Below are 22,761 nucleotides of genomic sequence, written 5' to 3'. Positions count from 1 at the left end.
GGATAAATGTATGTTTTATGCTTTGGCTGAGGAAGAATCTGGAAAAATGCTCAAACCAGATGAGAGGTCTAGCCTATTAGGCTCTGGACTCTTAAGATTTGATCCTTTCAAGCCAGTTTTTTTCAGTTCAGTTTTTCACCAGATTTTGATGGAGGTCGAATGGGTACAAAATAAAAAATGAGTTCTCATGATAAAACCCGGTGAGCATTAGATCATTGTGTTCTACTCGACCAATACCCTCTCTTGTTTACATTGGTTCATATAGTTAGCTAAAAAGCTTTAGTCTTTCACCGTATTACTTACCGTTTACTCTTAAACGTATTCTTCAATAAAAAACAATACAAATATAAAATAATTTTATTACTTACCGACTTTTATCAATACATATGATAAAATTGAAGAAAGGCCAAATTTGTACATTGGATATTTTTTTTAAATTCTTCATGGAATTACTTAGTTACTGATATAGATGACGAAAATATAGTTTTAAAAATGTTTGTCTCTCTGTCTGTCTGAACGCGCATCACTCGAAATCTGGACCGATTTGCTTTAAGTTTGGTATGTAGGTACCGTATATACCGGGTTAACATCTTAGACATTTCATCCCGGTAAATGGTCAGGTTCCCGTAGGATAATTGAAAAACTAATTATGAATCAAAAATGCCTCAGAATCCCGGGTTAACATCTTATAGACATTTCATCCCGGAAAATGAGGAGGGTCCTGTAGGAAAATTAGATACATTTAATCCCCATTCGCTATAAAATTCACGCGGGCGAAGCCGCGGGCAAAAGCTAGTTACAAATAAATTAACTAGTTTTATTTAGACACATCGATAACTACTAGGTAATACTATATATATATTATCGTAATTAAAATATAGTGTATTTTCCTCAAGAATTTGCACTATTTATTTTTACATTCAGTTTTTTTAAATTCTTCAGAATACATGAATTTTCAGCTTTACGCTACAAATATTAAATCTTTGAATCTTCGTACATCTCATAAATATACAATAAGCTTGCTTCAGAACACTCTAATAAACCTAATCACGTTTGAAAGTAATTTTCCGTTAACTTTTCTGAAGTTTTCTCGTACATTCGTAATGGGATTTTTCCCAAGTTCTAATTTGCATTTATTTTGATTCAAAATGTCCAATTGATTCGAAACTTCCAAGATATTTTTATTGCTTTTATTTGCGTAACAAAGTGTACTAATTAACTTGCAACTTGTATTTTAAAAAATATAAAATAATATGACACATTCTTTTAAAGTTACATACAATTTCATTTCCCTTCTTAATTTTAATTAATTACTGACAAATAATAGACTGATGTGTGACACGCTCCGTCCTTTTAAAATAATAATTCTATTCTATAAAATCTTTATACTTTTCTTCATAAAAAAGTTAAAACCTATTCACGTTATCCATATCACATAAGTGTGATATTATTATTTTTTTATTCTTAGTTTTTAGTATTCCTAGAAAGTTGGAATTCTCGGATACAGTGCTCTTGCCTATGTAGTTTTTGTCTCGATGTCAGTTGTAAAGTGAGATAGGAATATAACATGTTTTAATCACTGACCAGGAAAACTACTTACTTTCATACAAATTCCCGGCCAAATTCGGCTAATAACTACACTGTATAAAAGTGGTATAACACAAAGTCGCTTCCCGCTGTCTGTCCCTATGTATGCTTAGATATTTAAAACTACGCAATAGACCTTGATGTGGATTTTATAATACATAGTGTGCGTACGGTATGCGTATTAGAAATACATAAGATGAAACGAGACGGATCGTTTCATCTTATGTATTTCTAATACGCATACCTCTTTCTTGTATGAGCAAAATGGATAATATGACTGGGTCTACAGTTTTCTCTGTCATTTAAAACATGTTTAAACTTTTTTATGAATTAAATGGTGGTCACAAATAAATAAATTTAATACCGAATGTTATTAGAATATTGTCAAGTCTGTCCCGCTCCGTTTGTCTTGCCAGCGTCCTCATATCCCTTAACGAGATTCTCTAATATAAATCTGATCGTTAGTTTGTATATGTTCTCTATGTTGGGTGTGTATCGGTCGCCTAAAGTCGTCTTCGCTGCTTCGAGGAATGGTTGTTCCACTTTCTGTAAAAGAGTTTTTTCATTAGTACACAGCTACACGAACGAAATGTCATTCTATTGAAAATATATAGCTGTACGGACTAAGTTATAGGGTGCACAGCCACAATGAAAGGTGCTTACGTCGCGTCGGGGCAGGGCTTATTCCGACGGAATATAGAATTTACCATGGGGCGGAACTGCTTACCCTACTCGTCTGTATCAGCCCCGCGTATCACCACACATATTTTATTAGCAAAATGCAAAAGTTGCGTTCGAAGAAACTGTTTCCTCATGTTATCTACTCAATTTTTTTAAAGAGGAAGTGTTTTAACGTTTTTATGGGGTAATCTTGGAATTATCAACCGATTTACCAAAATTCTTTTACAAGTAGAAAGCTATATGTTCCGGAATAGTATAGGCCACTTTTATTCTGATATTGCCACCGAAGCGAAGACGTGGGACGCAGCTAGTTTCTAAGAAAATAAATTCAATTTGCAACGATTCACTGTAATCAGTTTGAAAGTGATGTGTTGGCCTGAATAAATATATTTGCCGGGTTTCCGGGTTTCCACGGTGAAATCAAACAGGCCCACGTCCGTACAACATGTGTACATTATTATATTTATGCTTAGGTACTTTTTAATAATATGCATAGACAAATTGCATGTAATTAAATGAACAATACAAAATCTGGCCTTTACAAAGTTACACAAGCTTTTATGTCGTCGTTCAATAAGATCTAAGTATATCTTATTGCATTCAATTCAATGCGTGACAAAAAAAAACGTCCTTGAAGTAAGCCGTTATGGTGTTTCCTCGTCGGGAGCCAATCCAGGTTATGTATATCATAATATTGCATTGTCACCCAAAATGTGTGTATACAAAATTTCAACTTAAAAGATTGAAGATATTTTTTATGTATAGAAAATTATGATAACGCAACTTCGATAAAAAAAAAACATTAATTATTACATTTTATTGTCTCAAATAAGCAAAAGAACTCTTCAACATTGCCAATTAGAGTAAAAATAATTTGACAACGTTACTAATTAATTTCCGGACTTGCACCTCGCCTAAAAGGGATTGAAATGAAAAAGCATTGGGACCACTGACCTACATTGAAAGAAAATATTGTTTTTATACTTCCCAAAAGGCTGGGTCAGTAGCGAGCCGAAAAGGCTGAAATTATGTATTTATTTTGCGTTTAATTAATATCTTTGACAAATATATAAATAAAAAAAAATAAAAAATATATATCCATTGTACGATAATGTTGTCAATCTTTAAAAATTGTGTTTTTTTTTTTGTTTTTTTGAATACTGATATATATTTGTGTGTTTTTGTCCCAAAAAAGAAAAAAGTTCAATGTCTTTATATTTTCTGGTTAACAAAACAAAAATAAATGTAGTAATTTTATTTATAGAAATTTTGGTAACGTTGATCATCAAAGCATTACAAACAAAATAGAAAAGCAAATGAAAACGCGCATAAATGCATATTTTCATCACTTTATTTATTTTATTATTCATCACGGATTGAAAGAAAACAGAAGAATTCGTCGAGAAATAGCAATACTTCAATATTTCTTTTTTACTCATTAGTAGACGGTTTATTTAAAGCAATTGGTTTTTTTATTATCAATGTCTGCCCTGAAAATCGAATTCATATAAAGTCAACTCAAAACGACGTCCAGCATTTGATATTTCTCTCTTTTTTTCTATAGCCTCTTTATGTGTCCCACTGCTGGGCAAATGGCTCCCCGTTTGTCTTCCATAGATCAAGTATGGGGCCGTGTGATGCCAACTTCGCTGATACTTATCTAGATCGTCACGCCCGCCATTTTGTTAATTCTTCTATTTAATATTTATTATTATCTCAATATATCCTATTAAACAATATCTAATATCTATTTCTATTAAAGTCTATGTTTAAAACCATTCCCTATATCACTTTGAAGTCTATAGAATTATTCTACAAATGGCATCTTTGAGTTTCACAGTATTGCCCTTTTACGACGCCACCTTTATCTTTGTGAAGCGAAGTGAATCAATTTAGCATTTTTACCAAAAGAATTTCATTACAAACCACTCATAATGGAATCAATTCCTGAGTCCAATCTTAAGTACTTAAAATGTTTAATATTCTCTATGACTTTAGAGCGGGCGATTTCGGAAATATGTCACTAAATAGCCCAATGTATGATCTATGATACATGGATTTAGTAGGTACTCCGTTGTACGAAGTACTTACTAAATCCATGGTATGATTATATTTAATATCGGTTTCGACAATTTAAAAAAGGTCTAAAGAGACCCAGGTTCGAATCCTACTTGTGCCAGATGAGTTTCTCTATCAATCTTACCATATCATTTATATTAGTTTCCTTTGACCACCACTTGCTTCCGGTGAAGGAAAACATCGTTAATATACCGTAGTGTAGTCGTCGGTAGTCGTGAAAGTCACGTCAGATACCTTTAGGCGTCTTGAATAAAATCTGACATCAGTGTTAGCAATAATACACTCGACATGAATGAATGAAAATCGATTTCGATTTTCGCAATAGTATTCATTATCATATTTTCTGAGCAATTTAGCGAATTCAGAATCCAGAATTCAGAATCAACAACCCTATCTACATTTGATAACGATTATTCTATAACAAAATCAAAAGGTATCTTTACCCAAAAATTCTCGGCCTTAAACCCAGGGACCTGATGATGCGTCGCACCTACATGCCGTATGTAAATTAAAAACGTATCTATATCAGCCAGTCCCTTGATCCCCTCGTCCAGGGTATGCATGACCTTGGTCGCGTGTTCAGCCAACTCAGGCGATAGCGCGAAAGCTTCTTTGGTCTTCAGTTCGCCAAATTTCTCGAACAAATGAAGGAGGTCTTCGTTTTCTTCGAAAAGCCTGGAAGAAATTATCATTGTGTCAATGGCCGGTCTATTGGGTTTATACTATAACTAGACGTTGCCCGGGGCTTCGCTCCCGTGGGAATTTTGATATTAAATATTGCCTATAGCAATCTTGGATAATGTACCTTTCTAAAGGTGATAGAATTTTTGAAATCGATTCGTTAGTTTTGGAGATTACCCGCCTCAAACATTCAAACTCACAAAGTCACAAACGCTTACCTCTCTTAATAAAAGCATAGATAATGAGAATAGAAATAAAACATTGTTTAACTTAAAAGGTCTAAAGAAGACTGAATGTTAATAGGTAAATAAACTATGAAAAGTTTTAGGCTAAGTTAAAAAATTTAAAGTCCCTTATTTAGCCCTAATGAACAAACTGGCTTAAGGTAGTATGAATAAATTTGAGCAATCCTATAAAGAACATCATTCCCAAAGAGGGGTGGTGCTGGCAGATCCGATCCTAAAGCCGCCGCCGTCATACTAACATTATAAACGGGAAATAGGATGTATGTGTATGTTGATTACTCTTGCACGGATTATTATTGGTACATAGGTAAAATATAACAAGGAATAACACATAGGGTAATTTTTATTCCAAAATTCTTACGGGAGCCCCGGGGCTACCCGGGGCACAGCTAGTATTTATATAAATATTTAATTGTTTTTTAAGTTGACGTCGAGAATATATCCTTACACGCTCAAATTATAAAAAGATTTGGTCGGCTCTGATAACGAGGCCTATAAATAAAATAGTAGATTCCAGAAGAACATTTCTCTTGGGTGTAGGCAAGGCACGTCATAAAATATTCATTATTTTACCAATACATTCATTTTCACCCTCAGAATTCGGGTCTAAGAAGTACCTATATGAAGAAAATATCGTTTTACTAATGATACTTGGGGCGATTTTCGTGTTAGATGGGGTTTGTAGGGTCAGATTATATTGTACGTTAGTCTTGTTCGTTGCTATCTGGGGCCCAACTCTCGTGCAATCCAGGTTCATTTCATCGATTTTCTCCAATATTTTCGAAGGTTTAATCGGATTCCCAATCGAAAAAGTTCGATCTATCGGTGCACGGGTTGAACTTTATCGATTGTGATTTTCTGTGAATGAAGAAACTGCTAAACACAGTGGACAAAGGTTTGGAAACATTTATGAAATGTACTTCGATTGAGTGAGAATCGGCCCCCAGGTCGCTGAAATTATTTTGAAAGGATTTTCAGTTTTCCCGCTCTTTTAATTAATTGCGAGAAGAAATTATCGGCTAGTGTAGGCTAGTGGGTAATAACCTACAACGTTTTAATATACACTTTTCTAAAACCTATATACCCACATGTATTTACAAAAATGTCACTGCAATTCGTTACCTTAAGGTGGCGTGCCCAGAAGGCTGAGAGCATTGCCCACTTTTCTTCAGTAAGATTGATCTATCAATCTCACTTCTTACATATATTATACATGTGATAGTTTGGATGAGAGTAATTATTTGATGTTGTCTTATCACTCGATGCACCAAATTTTACAGAAACGGACGACGGGTGAAATTGTGTACACGGGTATATAACCTAAAATAGCAATTACAGTTTTGTTGCGCCATGGTTGCGCCGCTTCTTCTTCACTTGCGCTTTATATGTGGACTTAGTTTTAAGCAATTTTTTGACGTCAATAAGTAAATAAATATATTAGGACAAATCACACAGAGCTATCCCCAATGTAAGTTCTATACTTGTGGATACTAACATATAAATATATAGAGAAACATTCAGGACCCGGGCCAATCAGAAAAATATCATTTTCCATCATGACCCGACCGGGGATCGAACCCGGAACCTCTCGGTTCAGAGGCAAGCACTTTACCACTGCGCCACCGAGGTTGTCAATAATAAGGTTATATATAATCCTAAGTTGAATCAAGAATTTTGAATTTGAAAGAGTAATTTAAATCCAAAGCAAAAAACAAAGCTCCGGGTCACTTTTAATTGAGAAAGAAATGCTTGATAATATTAAATCGGTATTACAGGCCTGTAGTTTCACAAGCTCACACGAACTAAATAGTTCCATTCAAAATGGCTCCAATCGATATTGATAAATGGAGACTACCAAGCTGGTGAATTATTCAAAACTTGAACAGAAATGCAGTGTGGTGTCAGACTTCAACTTCAAACAAAGTACACAGGTACAGACACACTGAAAATTGGTTTTGATCTTCATAATTTTAAAGTTATAAATTTCAGAAAACTCGTTCGTTGTTAACTATAATTTTTGGTACAGTCAACAACTCAATTTACCCTACATGAATCTCTATGGCGCGATAATAGCGACGAGTTTGCAATGAATTTGGGCAGGTTGATGTGCTTTTGACTGTATAATCGTTAGTGTTATATGATTTTCTTAACAAATTGGCATATCCTGTGTCGCTATCCGAGACCATTCGTATCGTTATATATATTATCACTAAGGTGGGACCATCGCGTCTTTCCTATATTTTAATTTTCATGGCACAATGTCAAACTAAATTTCTATTAAATTCCAGAATACATAAAAAAATATATAAATTAGGTTTACTTTTACTTTAACTTTAATTCCTTTTTAATTTTGATTCTATAATTCGTGTTTAAAAATATTTGTCATACGTAATAAGGAAAAGGCAGCCCAATGCGTAAGTTTATTCACAAATCAATTTAATCCAGAAATCAAATAATCCAATCCAGAAACCACTCTTCACTGGTTTAAGGGGAAAAATCGTAAAAATAGAGTGGAAATGCTATTATCAACTTTGTGAAAGTTTCCCCAATGGGATTAAAAAAACCCAGTCAGGTGTCAATAAAACTTGTCTTCCCCAATGTACTCGCTCAATAGCAGGCCGCACCGTCTGATATGTACTGCTTGTTCCCTTTGTCTCTTTCTATCTCTCTCCCACTAGAAGATATTGGGATAAATATTGATTTCCATGAATTTCCTTTCATCTGAGTGCTCTGCTCCCTAGCCATGAAGCGTCAGAGCCTAGAGAGCACTCGTTTCTAATTCCGTAATTTATTTTTTATTTATTGTTATTTGAATACAACGGTATGTATATGCTATTACAGTATTTATAAAAGTACACATAAATATGTACACACTAGTGAATTAAACTAAAAATGTGCAGGTTACCTCATGATGTTTTCCTTCACCGGAAGCAAGTGGCTGTTACTAGCGGTCTTTTCTTTTTTTTTGTTGACTCCTAAAGGGGGACAAATAATGAGGATAGTGAGGGAGTGACAATATCCACGGAGTAGGAGGTTAATCCCCCTGAAGGGTGGCACACGTTTGTTATTGTTGTTTGTATAACGTTCGCTTATTTACCATACGAGGGTTGCTCATAACCACTCAAGACATTGGGGGATGAAAATTTGGGGGGTTTAATTATTGTGTAATTAGGGGCGGAATTTATCGTGAGACATGGACTTCAATTTGTTGGACTAATAATAAAAACAAACAAAAGTGAATATTACCGAAATACAACACAATATAATACCCACTATACCGTCAATTCGTAAACTCACATCACGAGACCTTTCTATGATATTTATGTGCTGTAGTTATAATGAGGCAGGCATATGATATTGTGATTTACAAAAGTACACATTGTTCAATAATTCCAGTAACAAAAGGTAGGTACTTTCTAATTTATTCTAATCATTTAGTCAGATATTGGTAATATTGGTGTATATTAAGAGGCTCAATGAGTCAAGTTATTTATTATACCTGTGTGAAAACCAAAAATCCATCATACCTAGATGATTTGGATAAATATATTGAAAAATGGTAAAACTTAAGACCAGAGACAGATTTGACCTTAGCCCAGCAGTGGGATACTTGATTACTTAATATTAGATAATAAAAAAATATGAAGTTAAAAAGTGATCACTTCAACTCAATTTGTATGCCACCCTCGTGTTAAAAAGTCAAAACTTTTTTATGGATAAGAACACGTGAAGATACCTGTTATCACCGTTATTGTTTAAAAATTTAAAGCATTCTTTAAGCTAAAAATGTTTTATCACTATTGTTCTTTATAATATTTCCCATTGACAGAAAAAGACAAAACTTAACTTCTTTATGAATAACAGGCAAGTCTGTAGAGAACGATTATTAGTCAATGGCATATCATTGCTCATGAGTAGTGATTTTGCGTGTTATGTGCATTAACCCTTCGCAAACTGTTGTATGTTATACATCATTTGTCAAAAGGGTAAACTGTAACAAAAGCCATTATAGGATTTTCGGGAATGTCATCTCCCATCAAAGATGATATGCATGTCCATGGTCTGATAATTTAGGGATGCGACGGCCGTGTAAAACGGAGACGAAAAAGTAAGAAAGTGGACCCTGAGCTCCGACGTTCAACAGCTGGGACACAACCGTGAATATTCATATAAGAGAAAACTTTATACATAACAAACATTTATTTTTAATTAATTTATGATTATTAATTCAAACGTTCTAAAAATTTCAAAAATAAAAATACTAATACAATTTTATCTGGCAACTTTTGATTGTCAAGGTTGTTGTTTCTTTTTTATAAAATTGCTCCTAGGGCCGCAGCAGGGGGTGAAAGTTTGTATGAAAAACACAAAACACTTTTTAGCGCTGCCCGCGGTTGGCAAATGATTATGCTCTATTTTTTTTAATCTGTTAAGATTTTTGTGATATATTTTTAAATATTTATTTTTGTAGTAATGTTGGTAAATGATAAATAATAATAAATTAAGTAGCCCAAGTGCACATCTGCTCAGAATACAGAACGAGTACATGCAAGCCTCTTTGCAGTGGCGTAACAAGAAATGTCAAAGACATAATGAAACGAGAGGGAGGAGTATCTTCAATATTAATCTCGTTCCAGGAAAAATGCTACCGATGTGTTCTTGAAGACTGTTCTTTATTTATTTGTTACTCCGTCGAGTTGAGCGCGATTTCTCTTTCTTATAGCTTTTAATAGACTTTAAATGGCGGAAATAAATTCTTCTTTTCGGCAATGCGTATGCTTTTACTATACTGTGACACGCGCAAATAAGGCGCCTTATTTGGTAATGTTCGCGGTTCGTGATCGTGATTGGTGCTCGCAGTCGCTATAGTCCGTGGATAGCATCACGCGTTCCCGCTTCCCGCGCCCGCTCACAAGTCAGTCTGTGTCGTCGTTCGTCTTGTAACAGTCGTGTGTGCTAAGATAAATGTTCCGTGATTGTAAAGTGTTAAGGCTCCTCATTGTACGATAATAAACGCTGTTGTACCTACCTAAGTCCACAAATCTTTCATTTCTAACACATGGATTTACTAAGTACTTCGTACAACTGGATAGATTGCTACGAAATACCTGACAAACAATAATAAACTCAAAAGGTACTAAAAACTATTTTAGAACAACCATAGCAGTACCTACTAATTCCATGAGCACGAGTTGGTTCTCAAAACGTCAATGTCAAAGTGACATTGACATGATTTTTCCCAGTTCTGTCAAAATCTGTGTGCTCTATTATGACTGTACTTTTATTCAAGCACATGAAAGATTGTGTAACAAAAAGCTGATTTCTGGAAAGTAAAAATATGGTTCCAAATTAGCTTTACATAAAATATCACTATATACAGTCCAAATTGTCACAGAAAGCATTCATTGGACCGGCATGCCGTTAGATTAAAGTCATTGTCAGTGCGGCTTTGTAAGAAACCCAATCGTCCCAGGAGAAATCACAATGGCTGCCCCTTTTCACAAACGGTTGATATTTAAACGCCAAGTGCGAATAACCTGAAATGTAAAAGCCGTCGATGTCGTTTTTAACCCTAATGCTTCTTGTACAATAACAGTAGGTACTGCCTTTGTATCTCCTATCTAAATATTTGCCCAGGGTTCGCTATCCCACTTTTTTTTCAATATAGCTAGGTCTTCGACATCTTTATTTGTTAGACCATTGGCTCGTGACTAAACTATTTAAGCGATCATTCATCAGATTTTATGGTTTAATTAAGATCATGAAAAAGTTGAGGTAAAAAAATACGGGTTGCGCTCCGGAGTACCGGCAGAAGTGAAAACTTGAATTTATTGTTGTGCATTTTTGACGTCTTACAAATTTTCGATCATGTCACATGTGATGATGCGTGTTTAACACTTTTTACTCATCAAAAAAGGGCACAACACCGCTAAAGAAAATTAATTAATAAAACCATGTGTGGATCTCTTTAGTACACAATAATTTTTTACAGATATGTGTGAATGAAAACAATCAGTGTGGCGTTTCGATGTTGTACGTTTTGCCCATGTTTGAAAGCGGAAACGAATAATTTGTCATTTCGTAGCCTACACAAGCTTTTGATACGAGATGAATGTTTTGATGAATGAATATGGAGACATGAGTTTGGTATGGAGCATTCATTTAAATACTATATCTATATCTGACTTCATAACTGTCTGCATTCCTATAAGGAGATAAAAAATATAAGTCCGTGGTTTCACAACTACTTCGACAACCGTGCGAAAAACTAGGAACGCGTGCCCTGGGCTCCGACGCTTAACAGCTAAAGAAACCACAGACCGTATTTCACGTAATTACTTCCTGCGCTATACTATCGAATAAACTTCAGCGGTGTTCCTTAATAGTTTCGATATTGGGGCTTTCAAGAAAAGAGTATCGCTATGTCAAAAATTCGGCTACGCTCCGGTGACCCGATACGGGTTCTGGGTATCCATGGGCTGCAGTATTTGCTTACCATCAGGCAACACACATGCTCGTTTGCCCACTATACTTAAAAAAAACGAGAAAACCCTGGTGTTGGATAAAAATCCAAGTTTTACCTTGAAAGGTGTTCAAATCATTATCAATATGAAAATAAATGAAATTTTCGACAAAGTTTTATTCCGACAAAAGCATTAATTAGTGAAGAAAGGATATTTTCCATCAGTCGTCGTGGACTTTTGTTCCTAAATTTCGACTTTTGTCCTGAGATTGTTAAATTGAATATAATAAGATAAAAAAGGGTAAAGCAGGAACGAAATTTAAAATAAGCATTTTAATAAGTTAAATTGAGCATTATTTATACAACTTACAATGATATTCTGTGGATGATATTCGTAATTAACACTTATTGACGTCGAAATTTACGTCTATAGCTGACTTTCAAAGCGCAGGTGTGGAAGAAGCGGCGCAACTAACTTCACCGCAGCCTTTCTCTAAGGACATCTATAACAAACCAAATATTGCACGCGGCTTCGCTCCCATGGGAATTTTGAGATAAAACATAACAATATTTTTTGAAATCGCTTCAGTAGTTTCGGAGATTACCCGCCTCAAACATACATACTGTCTGTTATGTCTGAAACATCGCAAGTGAGTAGTGTTGTCGCTTGATAGTCAACTATCGATTGCGTTTCGATTGACGATTGATAGTTTGAGGAAAAGCAATAGTATCGATAGCCGGGTTAGGTGCAATTAATCTATGATATGAAACTCTTGCGTTACTGATGACTGACTGACTGACAGACGACGCACAGCCGAAACTACCGGGCGTAGGAAGCTGAAATTATGTGGGTAGGTTCTTAGGACAATGTAGGGGAGCACTGAGAAGGGATTTCCTGAAATTGCCACGGGAAACAGATTTTTAATCACATACGAAGTTGTGGGCAAAAGCTAGTACTACTGATAAAGAGCAATCTATCGATAGTACCTATCGATAGTTTAATCATCATCACAATTGCATATGTGCAATAATATTTCAGGGCTACTACTATCGATTGCATATAATATTTCAGGGCTACTACTATCGATTGCATATAATATTTCAGGGCTACTACTATCGATTACATATAATATTTCAGGGCTACTACTATCGATTGCATATAATATTTCAGGGCTACTACTATCGATTGCATATAATATTTCAGGGCTACTACTATCGATTGCATATAATATTTCAGGGCAATACTATCGATAATAACATAATATATTTAAAAAAACTCTTGCCGCGTTGTCTGACTTTTCGCGATAAACTCAAATACTACTTAACGGATTTTCATGCGTTTTTCGCCAATAGATAGCGTGATTCCTGAAAAAGGAATAGGTGTCTAATTTATTGTTTTTACTCGAGCGAAGCCGGGATGGGCTGCGGGTATTATATAGATTCCAATAAAATATTTTGTCGTATTTATCATGATACATGTATTTGTTATAAAATATAGTATCGTTGAGTTAGTATCCCATAACACAAGTCTAGAACTTACTTTGGGGCTAGCTCAATCTGTGTGATTTCCATATTATATTTTTTTTTATAGACGACGTAAACACATATATGTAACTATTATCCATAGAATAATAGAAATACAAATCATTTTATTCATCCCCATGCGTTTGTCGCATTTTTTTTTCTTTTTTTTTTATTCGGTTTGTCAGGACGAAAAACACATTTATTTGTATTTTTTTTCTATGTTTTTTCTATGGAGGCTGCGTGTAACGCGCGACTAAAAATTCTATTCCACTTTTGTTTCCCAGTCTAGACCCAACAATGGGCACGTTAATGACGGGATGCCTTTAATAATTCCTCGCGAGACCATTTCAGACATTCCTCAAGTTCTCGGATGTACTTGCCCTCATACTTATTGTCAAAAACATTGATTAAATAGGTATGCAATTCATAGTTTTTTTTAAATTCACATACCCAGTTTACCCAGTTTATTACCCAGTTTATACATACCCAGTTTACCCAGTTTATAGAACACAGATAATAATGGGTACATGTAGGTCTTATGCATAAAATATCTCCTCGAACGCGCCGCATCGAGGCAATGTGCCCAGAATGCTGGCAGAATCTCTCCGCTGAACTGCGCTGAGCAAAGAAAAGCATCCGCTCTTGTATCTGTAGTGTTCTCACGCGCTGAGAGTTTCGTCAAAAATTTCATTCATTGGTTTGTCTCATCCTATCCCGTAACTCAAGTCTTGAACTTTAACTCTGTATGTGTCTATACAGGGTTACTGGTATCTAACGTATAACCTTCCAAAGGTACATAAGGTACATAGAGACTAACATCTTTTGTTCTACGACTTTGTCTAAACGTAAAAAAGATAAAAAAAATCGTCTTTTTAGTTTTAATGTCGTTTCTATAAAACGTTAACTCTATGTTCGATTCCGCTACTCGTGTTGCTTGGCTATAACATAGAGTTAAGATGTGTAGATTCACAAATTACATTTTATTTTTTTATATGAAAAAACTACTAATCACGAAAGGTCGTAGAATAAAAGTTGCTTGTTTTGATGTACCCAAGTAGTCTTTAGGAGGTTTTGTTATTGATACTAGTAACCCAGTATGTATTTATTTTATACATTTTGTCATTGGAATAAATAAAGAAATTAATAAATTATTAATAAATTGACAATTAGTTATACTGTTTTATTATTGAGGGAGGAGTCTTTATAAATAAATTAACTACAGAGAGGAGTGGAGGAGAATGACATGCTTTTTATACTGACCCACATAAAGTGGGATAAGGGTAAGCGATGATGATAATAAACTATGATTTCAGATAGAATAACTAAGACTTTCTAGATTTACTTTCCTGCAAATAATTTTTACATTATTTTCACTATAATTTCCTCGATTTTAGAATGATCTCGGCTTAAAATACTAATGGCTTCCATGAACCACATAATGAAAAATGATAAACATTTTCTCCGCCAAATACGAATTCTTCCTTTTGTTTATTTGCACAAGGTGAGTGTTGAGGTTTTTCACAGCACACTCTATAATGGATTTTATATGGATTCTTTATTTCTATCGTATAGAAATGTAAACAGCGCAAGAGTGACGACATTGGAATTCCTATAAGCAAATTCATCAGCGTACAATTCTAAACGATATTTTATAGGTTTAAAAATATTGTCAAAAACGCACAATTAATAAATTTCAATATTAGCCAAGCAACCAGAAAACAAATATTGTGTTAATAAAACTAGTTTTTTTTTTTTTTATTATGTTATTCCTAGACGATGCGACATGGTCACAATATTTTAAGCATTAAAAACCAGAAAAGTACTTATACACGTTTTTCACAAAAAATACATTTTTGTTACAAACATTTATTGTCGTTAGATAGATCTTGTTGCATTCGACACGTGACAAAAAAAAAACCATAAGTAAAGCAAAATCCCTGGCAAAAGACCTCCTGGCCGCCCTCGACGGAAGTGGTTTGATGACATAAAGGATTGGATCGGATGTATTTGGATACAACCAACTGAAAATGGCGGCCCAAAGCCGCGAGGTTTTCCGTATGCTGACCTCCAAACGTCAATTCTAAGATGACGAGGCACCCCATGATGATGTGTAGTAAACTGGTAAAGTGTTCCCTCATTGAGAGCCAATCCTGGGTGCCCCATTAAATCATACTTATGATAATAATGCATTGTCATGCGATCTGAAGCAAGCGCCGTGGAAAATTTCAACTCTGTCGGACTGATTTTTTACATGTAAGAATTATTTACAGACAGACATACGAGACAGGTGAAACTAAATAATAGTTTCTAAAAATGTGTCTTTTGACATACTATTATAGTGTTTTGACATACTTTTGATATACTATTTAGTTTCAATAAAGTCACTAATTTTAATGGCCGCTATTGGGGCGATAAACATAACAGGATTTTTCAATGTCGTCACTGCGAACATAACTTGAAATCATTAATCACCTTTTAAAAGAATAAAAACCTTTTACGATGACAGTTTTAGTTAGCACATAATTCAACATCTTGATAAAATACTCAGTGTTGACGCTACAGGAATATAGATGTCCCTCAGCGGGTTGCGCGACGCTGAAAACTAGCATTTATTTACTGTATGTGCTGACTTAGCTCGAGAACACTTTAACGGAGCACTTGGGTGGCAGTCTTGAGATAAAAATAAATATAACATTTTTGCCTGTTCAGAAATTAAAGGAGTTTAAGAAACATATTTAGTTAGAAAGTCGACCCATATTTTTTTAATCTATGGTCGACCAGGTGCAAGTAAGTTCAGCTAATTCAAATACTTTCTTGATTAAACTTCAAATGAATACAATCATAAAAAAAAAGCAGGTGAAGAAAAAGAAGCGCCACGAACTTCACCGCATCTTTGTCTTCAAACATGTCATTATTGGTTTAAAATATGTGGTTTATTGTATTTATATGTATGTATATTTTTAAACAATAAATTTTTGTTTACGGTGGTCTTACAGCGAAATATCAAACACATGTTCCGTTACTTATATCGATGCGAAGAGTGATTGCACTAGCCAACATTGACGTTAACTACAAAATGCGAAATTGTATAGACAAAATGGCGTACTTTCTGGTGAAACTTTCACTTTTTAATAGACAATTTCAACGACAATCTTTAATCGACTTCTGACATGAATGAAATAATAACTATTTCCGAAAGTGGAAAAGCGGGAAATTATTTTCCACGATAAAGAAATTTTCCGTGTGCTAAACCGCAGATAAAAATCAGTTTAGTTTAGAACATTGAAACGGATATTTTCTTACTCTGATATTTTCGAGGTTATTAGAGTTCCGTTTGGAATCTTTCGCAATCTCGGTTATTGCTGAAGAGATAATAATAACGTTATTTATAGTGGTGGCAATGGCGATAGAAAATACACATTCCATATTGATTGACGGTATTTCTGTTAGTGGAGCGTTTAGAATTTGCTGTAGATCAAATTCTAATTCACAATTCTAATTTCACAATTCTTTTGGGATGTTCACTAAATCCCAAGCAGATTTTCATAGAATTTCATGTATTCCAAAATTTCATACGTAGACGTCGTAAGTAAATTGATCTCTAATACTACAGTTTTTTAATGGCAGTATACCTATTCGATAGCACTATTGCAACCAAATAGGTACAGCGTAAATAGAATTGCGCTAAATAAAAGATTAACTGCCGTAAGTTAAATAAAAATGTGATTACTGGTACTTGTTATGATAATAGTAAGAATCATTTACAGAGTAACAATAGAGTATCCGATACAAATGTATTATGGGGTTGAGTAGTAAATTCGACACGAAAAAGTGAAAAATATGATCGTTTCGAAAAAGTAATTAATCATATAATAAAATTCCCTTTAAGGAAAATATATAATCATTGAAAGTTTAGTTTTTTGTATGATTTTATGTCATCAATCAGTGACAATTCTAAATATCTACTATTTTTCGTTATTATTTTTTCATAATACATCTACATAAATTACTGTCCAGTTACTACCTATTTCCCATTAGTGAAGCGATTCGGCCTGGTATGTAGTGTAAATTATGTGTATATCAAGTACATTTTGACTATTAGGTATGAAGATCTATATTAATGGATAGTTAATTACCCTATTACTCAATTAGCGATACCATGTCTGAGGATTTCCATTAGGGTGAAAACGTACAGTTATACAGTGTCACGTCTTTATCCCTTACGGGTAGTAAGTGCCAGGAATTGCGAAACTACGAAGGCTACGTTTGGCTGTATGGCGGTTTTATTAGTGGAATATATATCGATTAAATAGTGACAGGCTGCTAGCTTATGTAATGTACAGAAGATATCACAAGTACTAATTTATAATAAACTAAAAGATAGCTTTAGCCCGCGGCTTTGCCTGTATTTATTTGCGACAGCGGAACAGACATGATTTTCATACAAACTTTCACCCCGCGTTATTCACCGGTTGAAAAAATGTAGCCTAAAACGGTTGTTGAAGACCCCCGGGTCTTTGACTATATGCATACCAAATTTCATCAAAACTCAAAAAGGTTTAGCCGTGAAAGTCGAACAGACAGACTTTCGCATTTATTATTATGCAAATGATGCAAAAATTTAATTGTGTGCGAGTACGTTTCTACGGGCGTCGCAGCCGTGAATGCAAACAACATGACTACGGCAAAGAGACACACAATCTAATCTATCATCGCCGAAATTCCAACGCGATTCAAACCACTCTGTGTTAAAGCTATTATGGAATTCCTGACATTTTTCCATTGCTATGAAATGTGCATAGCTTTGTGTATTTCACCTTGAAGTAGCGCGTGCGGAGTTAAAAATATTCTGTATTTATTGAAGGGTTATGGATGAAAATAAAAAGTAGCCACAGGATGAACCGAGATTTATTAAGATTTTAATAGAGCACAAAATACATAGCGTAATGGCCAAAGCTTGAAGAGAGAATTATGTCTGTGACATAGACAACTGTCAAATTGTAGATGCGTTTAATTACTTCAACATTTATAAGTCCTAGCTGCGCCCCGGGGCTTCGCTCCCGTGGGAAGTGTGGGACAAAAAGTACCCAATGTGTTATTCTAGATTATAGTCTAACCGTGTACCAAATTTCATAACAATTGGTTCAGTAGATTTTGCGTGAAAGAGTAACAAACATACATACACACATATATCCTCACACTTTCGCATTTATAATATTAATAGGATAATTATATACCTACTTCCAAGTATAAAAAATAAATAAATAAAATAAGCGATTGTTTGAGCATATTTTTCTTGCTAGTTTCCTTGTCTGTTTAAAAAAAAAGATAGGTACAAACTACCAGCGCTACAGACGGGAGTATACGCCGAAAGAAACCCATTAGCATTAAGCGGTAACGAAATCAATGAATTTCGGGAATACAAGGACTCGGTTAGATCAACACAGCCTCCTTTCCATCTGTATAAACAATTTCGTATTTATCGCAATGTCTCTCTCGTCATTTTCGTATTCCCCGGTTGCATACACAGATGTGGCGCCCTCGCGGTGCCCTCGTGAACAGAAATCTTTAAATTTTGAAGATTTGTCACTGGTTTCTTGACCGACCGCCTGTCTGACGTCAACCCACATTGGCGATCGGGTTGTTGTTGTTTATACTGACAGTATCCAATCAATCTGCCAGTAAAAAAAAAATACGTATTTTTATAGAGTGTGTTTAGTTACATTTGTAGTTTTGAATATGTGCTGTATCTCAAACATTGCAGTTTGTTTGTATCGCATAGATATTGATTCATCTAAACTGTGGCGTGTGTTTGCGCCCTAGAATACGACCACTCCATTCCTTCTGTGGATGTTTAATCGACTAAGGGACCGCCTAGTCAGCTAACAGGAAACATTAGCATTCCCAAGGAGTGTTGACGTCAGGTAGGCGGTCGGTTGTAAAATCACAGCCGTATCTTCCAAATTATTAGGCTTCTTGGCTCGAAGACAACAGATAAGAGAGAGAGAGTTTGATTCATGTAAACGAAATGAGAATAGCTTCAATAGATGTCTTTTTTAACCCCCCGCAAAAAGAGGGGTGTTATAAGTTTAACCGCTTATTGTGTCTGTCTGTCTGTGTACGTGGCAGCGTAGCTCATCAACGCGAATTGGATTGGGTGCGGAGCGAATTGGATGCGGTTTTTTTTATTTGATAGCAAATTTTTATGCAATGGTTCTTAGATATGTTTGATGAAAATCGGTTCAACCGTTCAAAAGTTGTAGCGAAATTAACATTGAAAGTCGGGGGTTTTTTTAATTTGTCATACAAATAAACTTGTGCAGCATTCTACTATAGTTATTTCTAAGACAATAGAATGTTAGGGCTGTACCTAATCTCGGTTGATTGGATCTTAACCATTGTTTAATGAAACAAGGAAAAAAACACTAATATCACCGTCACGATATTTCAATTGGGTTACTTCAAAATGTTCAATGCCGATTATTACGAGAGGCGATGCGGATCTTCGAGTTTCATTGACAAACAAATATTTTTATATAGGTACCTATTGATCATGTAATATTTATGTACTTTAGTATCCTTTACTGCTCCTAATTTACATTATGAAATAATTTTTTTCTTTATTTATTGTGTTGGGTACGTGTACGTAGCTACAGTCAATGTATAAGTAATATATCAATCGTAGTTATATATCTTCTTCCTCACTGTTATTATACACACACACCTTTCTCCCACTGAGTCAGGTCTCATCTGAAAATCAGTGTATCGCCCCTCTGGGTGATATGTGTACTGAGATGGGCCTTTTTGTATTGCTGCAACACATTACACTTAGCTCTTCAATTGTGCTTTGTGAATACTGTGTTTCATTTTGTGTTTTTGGTCCGGTTGTGTATTGTGTTGTTATTTTACAAATAAATGTTTTATCTATCTAATATTTATGTAATAAATAATAATAATAATGAAATAAAGATGTATTTTTGTCTTTTTCCACTTCAACTACTAAATATAAATTGTTTAAAAGTTTTCAGAGATTAGCCTGTGTGCTTGGAAAAAGAATATAAATGGCAAGTTATTATATTACAATATTTTCAGAAACTAAATATGCGATAGCTTCCATAAATTATATATAAGATTATTTACTAATAAAGTCAGTTATCTTCTACAAGAGAACATAAAACAGGAATACGAGCGTAAACTCAAACAAACGCATAATTTACGAACGCCAGTGAGACGTTTACGTCTAAACAAATCGAGATGATAAAACATTTGTTGTAATTTAAATTACTAATCTTTTTGATGTATTTTTCTTCTAATCTGATGTCAAAATTGATGATAACAATAAAGTCGCTATAATTTCAACTTCCTCTACCTATATTGAAAGATATGAATATTTTTTCAAAATCACCACATAGTATAAAATAAAGTCGCCTCCCGTTGTCTCTCCTCTACGTATGCTTAGATCTTTAAAAGAACGGAACGTATTTTGATGTAGGTTTTTCAAATAGACAGCGTGATCTTAGGACAGGTTTATATGTATATAACATGCATAATATTGCACCCGTGTTAAGCCGGGGCGGGTCGCTTGTTAGTTATATAAATGATTTTGCAAAAGTATTTTTCAATATTCATTTCGCTACAACTTTTGAACGGCTGAACCGATTTTCATGAAACATGGCTAAGTCTGGATAAAATTATCTATGACTCAGAAAAACTAAACGAAAATCGGTTATAAATTATTTTGCAAAAATATTTATAGAATAAAAAGTACATCATATATTTTCTATTTTCGTAAAACTGACGACACGAAGGAGTAGTGGATGCTATTTTAAAAAATATACAAAGTTAAGGAAAGAAAAGACACATTGTGCAGACTTAAAGAACTGAAATTTTTTCTTTTTATATGCCACTTCTGTGCAAGAGACTAAGAGAGAGTTCTTTTCAGAATTGTCACTGAAGCAAAAACCCTTCACTAGAAACTGTATAGTTCACCACGTTTTGACAATTTCTTTAACAAACATGGATTTTGGGAATTATTACCTATATTTTTTTTTCCTCTAACTAAAATTGATTTACATACAGTAAGAAGAGATATAGAAATATTTTTCTACTTACTTGATAAACAATATAATTCCAGTCTTTTCAATCTGCCTGAAGACTCCTTTCCACGAAGCCAGCATGCAGTACTGTTGCTTTGTCGTCAATGGTGACCTGGGGTCAGCCTCTGGCGGGGGTCGGTCCATAGCGTCATGATCTTGATTTAACTCAGATGCCGCCAATTTTGTCAACTGACACCCCATTGTCACACAAACACTTTATATCACTCTAATATCACTATTTTTATATCAAAATTCACTTGCTTCAATCCAACGTTATTCACTCGTGAAATATTGAGAACTGCTTGTCTGCTACGATAAATTGTCTATTCTATTTCAGTTATTTTTGTTTCGCGCTCAGAGCCATCATTGGCGGATTAGTAAGTTTTAGATGATAGAGGACCAAAATTACTCCCTTGTGGTATGCCAACGATAACTAACATTTTAAAATATATTTAGATTAACGACTGTTGTTTTTAAAGCGTGATATAATATCAATTAGAGGTATGTTAATTGGGTACGATATTAGTGTCTTAAAATTTCCCGGTTATTTTCCGTTTTGTTAATGTTTATTTAATCGAATGCCTTGACTAGTGCGGTGACCAGTGACCGTTTTGTGACTGAAGGCCCGTCTTGAAAGTAACAGCGCTAGTGATGTGAATAATTTTAGATGGTATCTGCTAATTTGTTCCATTTGACGTTTTAACGCGTTATTAGTTTTTTATTTGCTGGAAGATTTAGTAATAGAATTTCGTAATTTAATTTCGTGCACGTGACTTACGAATGAACGTTACGACGAAAATTTTAGACAAAACAAATTGTATATTGTTATGTTGTTTGTATATTGTACACCGTTGTTTGTCTGATGACGAGAGAAGGCAATGTCAAACCACTCCATATTGCTCAAGAAATCTTTGTATATTAAGCATACAACGCAAGCGAAGTGCATATTAATATTTGCGAGATTCTTACTCTGCGGCAAGCGCTTATTTTGCGAATTGTATATTTTGCATCCGCCACAATCCATATGTTTCCAAGGCATAACGAATTCGACAAAGACTGTAATGATGAACGTTTCACCTGGGTGCTAAAAATATTGATCTTTATTTACGCCTCGGATAGAAGACGTATTCTGGAATATTGTTTCAAGTCTCGTGTTCAACGAATAAATTGATAGTATATTTACTTAAACGTATTATGTTAGACATTATATGACCTCTTACTATTATATGTACAATAATATCAGCTCGAAAGCTAACACAACATACACGTCGAAATCATATCAGTGACAAGAAATTATTTACGTTGTCCTTATTGGATTTATTTCAAGGAAAGAGAAATGCTTTTAGAGGAGTATTTTGCTCGTATCTTTGAGAGACGTCTTGTAAAGTCACTTCCATTTACCATA

At 34.5% G+C, this 22,761-nt stretch overlaps 1 protein-coding gene across 1 annotated transcript; it reads right to left on the bottom strand.

The window, feature by feature from the left end:
* Nucleotides 1–341: 341 nt before the first annotated feature.
* On the bottom strand, nucleotides 342–21,975 carry LOC128674324 (neuroglobin-like). Its single transcript, XM_053752818.1, has 3 exons — nucleotides 21,373–21,975; nucleotides 4,791–5,022; nucleotides 342–2,133 (listed from the first exon to the last, which is right to left on the bottom strand). Exons 1-3 carry the CDS (start codon nucleotides 21,555–21,557, stop codon nucleotides 1,972–1,974), a joined length of 579 nt encoding a protein of 192 aa, XP_053608793.1. The 5' UTR covers nucleotides 21,558–21,975; the 3' UTR covers nucleotides 342–1,971.
* Nucleotides 21,976–22,761: the final 786 nt, after the last annotated feature.

The sequence above is a fragment of the Plodia interpunctella genome, chromosome 12, assembly GCF_027563975.2.
Source record: "Plodia interpunctella isolate USDA-ARS_2022_Savannah chromosome 12, ilPloInte3.2, whole genome shotgun sequence".
Lineage (NCBI taxonomy): Eukaryota > Metazoa > Arthropoda > Insecta > Lepidoptera > Pyralidae > Plodia > Plodia interpunctella.
The sequence above is the reverse complement of the archived record's forward strand: the minus strand, read 5'-3'. Positions and strand labels throughout refer to the sequence as shown.

Bases quoted from the DNA above. Each gene is read 5' to 3' on its own strand.
- LOC128674324 (XM_053752818.1), bottom strand. From the start codon at position 21,557: ATGGGGTGTCAGTTGACAAAATTGGCGGCATCTGAGTTAAATCAAGAT. The intron at 5,023-21,372 runs GTAAGTAGAAAA...AATTTCTTCCAG, and splicing joins GGAATTATATTGTTTATCAA to GCTTTTCGAAGAAAACGAAG. The intron at 2,134-4,790 runs GTAAAGATACCT...ACTCTTTTACAG, and splicing joins TTAAGGCCGAGAATTTTTGG to AAAGTGGAACAACCATTCCT.